The sequence below is a fragment of the Colobus angolensis genome, unplaced genomic scaffold (assembly GCF_000951035.1).
Source record: "Colobus angolensis palliatus isolate OR3802 unplaced genomic scaffold, Cang.pa_1.0 Scaffold61, whole genome shotgun sequence".
Classification (NCBI taxonomy): domain Eukaryota; kingdom Metazoa; phylum Chordata; class Mammalia; order Primates; family Cercopithecidae; genus Colobus; species Colobus angolensis.
This window is the reverse complement of record NW_012119710.1, coordinates 6,530,192-6,534,371: the sequence shown is the minus strand read 5'-3', so window position 1 is coordinate 6,534,371 and position 4,180 is coordinate 6,530,192. Positions and strand designations below refer to the sequence as shown.

Below are 4,180 nucleotides of genomic sequence, written 5' to 3'. Positions count from 1 at the left end.
TACAGACGCCCGCCACTTCGCCCGGCTAATTTTTTTGTATTTTTAGTAGAGACGGGGTTTCACCGTGTTAGCCAGGATGGTTTCGATCTCCTGACCTCGTGATCCGCCCGTCTCGGCCTCCCAAAGTGCTGGGATTACAGGCTTGAGCTACCGCGCCCGGCAGAGACTGGTTTAATGGGATCCTTTGCCGCTCAATTACTAGCCCGATTTCTCTCTCCAGAGACACCAACTCAGCTTTTATAGGGAAACTTCTAAGGAAGTTTCAGACAAAGGAAATAAAGGAGACCAGGGACTCACAGCCCAAAATATGGCATCCTGTATGCTAATTATTTTAAATTAAAGGTCCCTGGATACCAGCCGATACTGGAAGCAGCTTTACTCTGATAACTAACTACCTTATCTGCCTAAAGTCCAGACCTGTCAAAGAAGAAAACAATTACTTCTGGTCTCTTCCCTGAGTCTTCATTAACTTAACTCATAGTACGGAAAAAAGACTGAAGCCTGTCAACACACCCGGACAGATTTTTGTCAGAAACCACTGTCTGCTTTGCAGGCCCAACAGTCATTGTCCCACACCACTGTATGTTCTCCAGGCCACTGAATCACCCTAAAAATCATTTACGATCCACCTTAAAATCACCCACATTTCCCCATCTCCCATATTCCTATGAAGAAGGGTATATAAGCCTCTGTACCCCACTGGGTCATTCTCCTTCAATTCCCTCATGCTGTGCACGTTAAAATAAAATTTCTGTGCCTTTCTCCTATTAACGTGCCCTTTGTCGGCTGATTTTTCAACAAACCCTCAGCAAAGGGGAAGCTTTTCCTTGGCCCTTACATGCTATATGGCAGAGGGCAAAGTGCTTTAAGTTCATGTTCTGAGCAGTCCTTCCACCCATTCCAAGGAAGCACAGCAAGGAGCTTGGGACACTTCTCAAAGAAATCCCAAAGATTTCTTTAAAACTTATTTTTTACAATTGCTTTACAGTAGCCCCAAAATTTTATCCACTTTTCCATCCTCAGGATCAAGCAGAGTGCCTAGAGTGTACACTCTAGAAATATTGATTGAATTAAGAAACGGCTGACAGTATGTGCAGGTAGTGTGGCCAGAAGAATAGTTTCAAGTCCCAGGCACTCATTAGTTGTATGACCTGGGGCAAGTCGCCTAAATATACCAAGATCCATTTCTTCACCAATGAAACAGGAATACTACTACTTGCCTTCCCTACCTTACTGGCTCCTCAGGAGGCTTTACATAATGAGCGGCACTGTAAAATGCTATACACGTGTATGGAAGTTTTGACAGGGCTGTTTCTTAGTCTAAATGGTGAAATGGAAAGAAACCTTGACTCAACAGTCAGAAACTGTTGGGCCGTTGTACAGGGCTACGACTAACAGGTTCCGTTTTCCCATATTAAACACAAAGTTTAGTCTCGACGATGGTTCGGACTCTGCACTTTATAGTCTGTATAAGTCTGCTACAGGCTCGGAACCTCAGGTGTCCTCAGAAAGGTAAACCCCAGGGTTGCCAGATGCACCTGCAAGGGCAGGGACAGTCAAGGTCGCGGGGTACTAAGACGCGGGACGCTCACCCAGTCAAAGTCACACGGGTTACCATCTTCGCGTTGGGTGGGCAGACCGTGGCAGAGTGGCGGCAGTTTCCTCACGAGTAGGAAGGCAGCAGAGAGCAGGGCCGACAGAAGGTAGTAAGGTTGGGCAAGCCATCGTGAAAGTCGCGGCACCGAATACACCAGAGCAATTAGAGGAGCCAAGACCGCCATCTTTTCGGCCGCAAGGGCTACTGCTCACCAGCGTCGTAGGTCCGGCCCCGCCTCCCTCACCATAGCGACTGCTATTGGGCTACATCACAAACGTACGGCCTCTAAACCCGGATGTAGTTCTCTCAACGCTGTGGTATGTCAGAACCCAAAAAAGAACTTAATATTTTATTGGTTGGTCTAGCTGTCGCTTTATCAGCCTAAGTCATTTTATTGGACTGTAGCTAGCGGAGCTAGCAGAAGACTCTAATAAGGTTAAATAGCACTTCCTGAACGTTCTCAGAGGGCGACGGAAGTAGTTGCTGAAACAAGGTAGGCGGTGCCTGAGGCATCCAATGACAAGCGGTTCCTTGAGAAGGAGGGGGGTACGCCTTAAAAGCGTTGTCCAATGAAAATTACCAACGCCAGACACCGAGACAGCGCCGGGGCGGAGGGGACGATGGAGAATTTCACGGCACTGTTCGGGGCTCAGGCTGACCCACCACCGCCCCCAACCGCACTCGGCTTCGGACCAGGAAAGCCTCCACCCCCGCCACCGCCTCCTCCGGGCGGGGGACCCGGCACGGCTCCGCCTCCCACTGCGGCCACGGCCCCTCCCGGCGCAGACAAGTCAGGAGCTGGCTGTGGCCCTTTTTACCTCATGAGGGAACTGCCAGGTGAGTACTCGGCCTTGCCAAAGCCAGCCAATCAAATCTTAGAGAGGAGGTGTTGGGCGTGGCTCTCAGCCGGCTAACTGAGGTGCGAGGTAACCTAGGTAACGCATACCGGACTGTGGAGCCCTAAGTCGAAAGGGCTGTTAGGATTCACAAGCAGAGAGATGAGTTGAATTCAACCAGGATGAGTTGAATTCAACCAGAGGGATGAATGGCGGGGAGGGGGGTAGTGCATCTCCGTGACTGTCTTTTGCACCATGTCCAGGCTCTGTTCCTGACACTGGTTTATGTCGCCCTAAAAAATGATCTAGGGCTGGGCGCAGTGGCTCACGCCTGTAATCCCAACACTCTGGGAGGCGGAGGCGGGTGAATCACCTAAGGTCAGGAGTTCGAGACCAGCCTGGCCAACATGATGCAACTCTGTCTCTACTAAAAATACAAAAATTACTTGGGCGTGGTGGCGTATACCTTTAATTCCAGCTCTCGGAACCCGGGAGGCTGAGGTTGCAGTGAGCCGGGATTGCTCCACTGCACTCCAGCCTGGGCTATAGAACGAGACTCCGTCTCAAAACAAAAACAAACAAACAAAAAATCAACAGTTTGAGTTTGGAACTTGAGAGGCCTGATTTAATATCTTTGAGGACCCAAAGTTTTAGTTACAAGTCTCCCACAGACTTACTGTGGGTTTGGGGCAAGTGCCACTCTTCCTTCTAAGGTTTCCGCGTTTCCTGGTCTCATCAAAGAAGGAGTAAGAATCGAACCAAACTCTTTTCATTCAAAAACTTATTTTGTTGAGTACCTATGTACCAAGCACTTTTCTAAATGCTGGAGATACAGTTGTGAACAAGACTGACAAGATGCTTGCCTTTTTTGGAAGGTACATTTCAGTGTAGGAGGCACTGTAAACAAGATAATGTCAGAGAGTGGTTAATGCTAGGAAGAGAAAACATGATAAAGAATTGAAGGTGGCCAGGCGCGTTGCTCACGCCTGTAATCCCAGCGCTTTGGGAGGCCGAGGCTCAAGGATCCCTTGAGCCCAGGAGTTTGAGACCAGCCTGGGCAACATGGCAAGACCAGTCTCTACAAAACATAGAAGATTAGCCGGCCGTGGTAGTGCTTGCCTGTAGTCCCAGCTACTCAGGAGACTAAGGGAGGAGAATTGCTTGAACACAGGAGGTCGAGGCTGCAGTGAACCAAGATTGTGCCACTGCACTCCAGCCTGGGCAACAGATGAGACCCTGTCTCTTAAAAGAAAAAAAAAAATTGAGGGGCAGAACTACTTTAGTTAGAGTGGCCAGAGATGCTGTCTCCACATAGCTAACATTTGAACTAAAATGTAAGCATAGACAAAGGGCCAGCCAGCTATGGACAGGAGGGAGAGATAATTCTAGATACAGGAAATGAGGTCAGAAACCCTGATGTGAGAAAAAGCTTAGAATATCTGAGGGACAGAAAATCAGTTGGACTCCAGTGAAGTGAACAAAAGGAAAGAATGTTAGGAGAGAGATGAAGCTGGGAGAGTTAGGCAGAGGCTTTTATAAAGCAATAAAGGCATTTAGATTGTAAATACAAAAGGAAGCCATTTAAAACAATTTTTTTTTTTTTTTTTGAGGCGGAGTCTCGCTCTGTCGACCGGACTGGAGTGCAGTGGCCTGATCTCAGCTCACTGCAAGCTCCGTCTCCCGGGTTCACACCATTCTCCTGCCTCAGCCTCCCGAGTAGCTGGGACTACAGGCGCCCGCCACCTCG

The 4,180-nt window shown here is 48.8% G+C and overlaps 2 protein-coding genes across 3 annotated transcripts in view; one reads left to right on the top strand and one right to left on the bottom strand.

Moving 5' to 3' along the window:
- TMX2 (thioredoxin-related transmembrane protein 2) overlaps positions 1-1,877 on the bottom strand; it is a 29,890-nt gene extending 28,013 nt beyond the window's left edge. Inside the window, exon 1 of the mRNA XM_011963459.1 lies at positions 1,593-1,877. Coding sequence (XP_011818849.1) covers positions 1,593-1,781 — 189 coding nt within the window. The 5' untranslated portion in view covers positions 1,782-1,877. The remainder of the gene's footprint in view (positions 1-1,592) is intronic.
- A 199-nt stretch (positions 1,878-2,076) lies between these two features.
- Positions 2,077-4,180, top strand: part of MED19 (mediator complex subunit 19) — a 9,498-nt gene continuing 7,394 nt past the window's right edge. For both annotated transcript variants that reach the window (XM_011963429.1, XM_011963430.1), the window contains exon 1: positions 2,077-2,434. In XM_011963429.1, the coding sequence (XP_011818819.1) occupies positions 2,167-2,434 (268 nt within the window). In that variant the 5' untranslated portion in view covers positions 2,077-2,166. The remainder of the gene's footprint in view (positions 2,435-4,180) is intronic.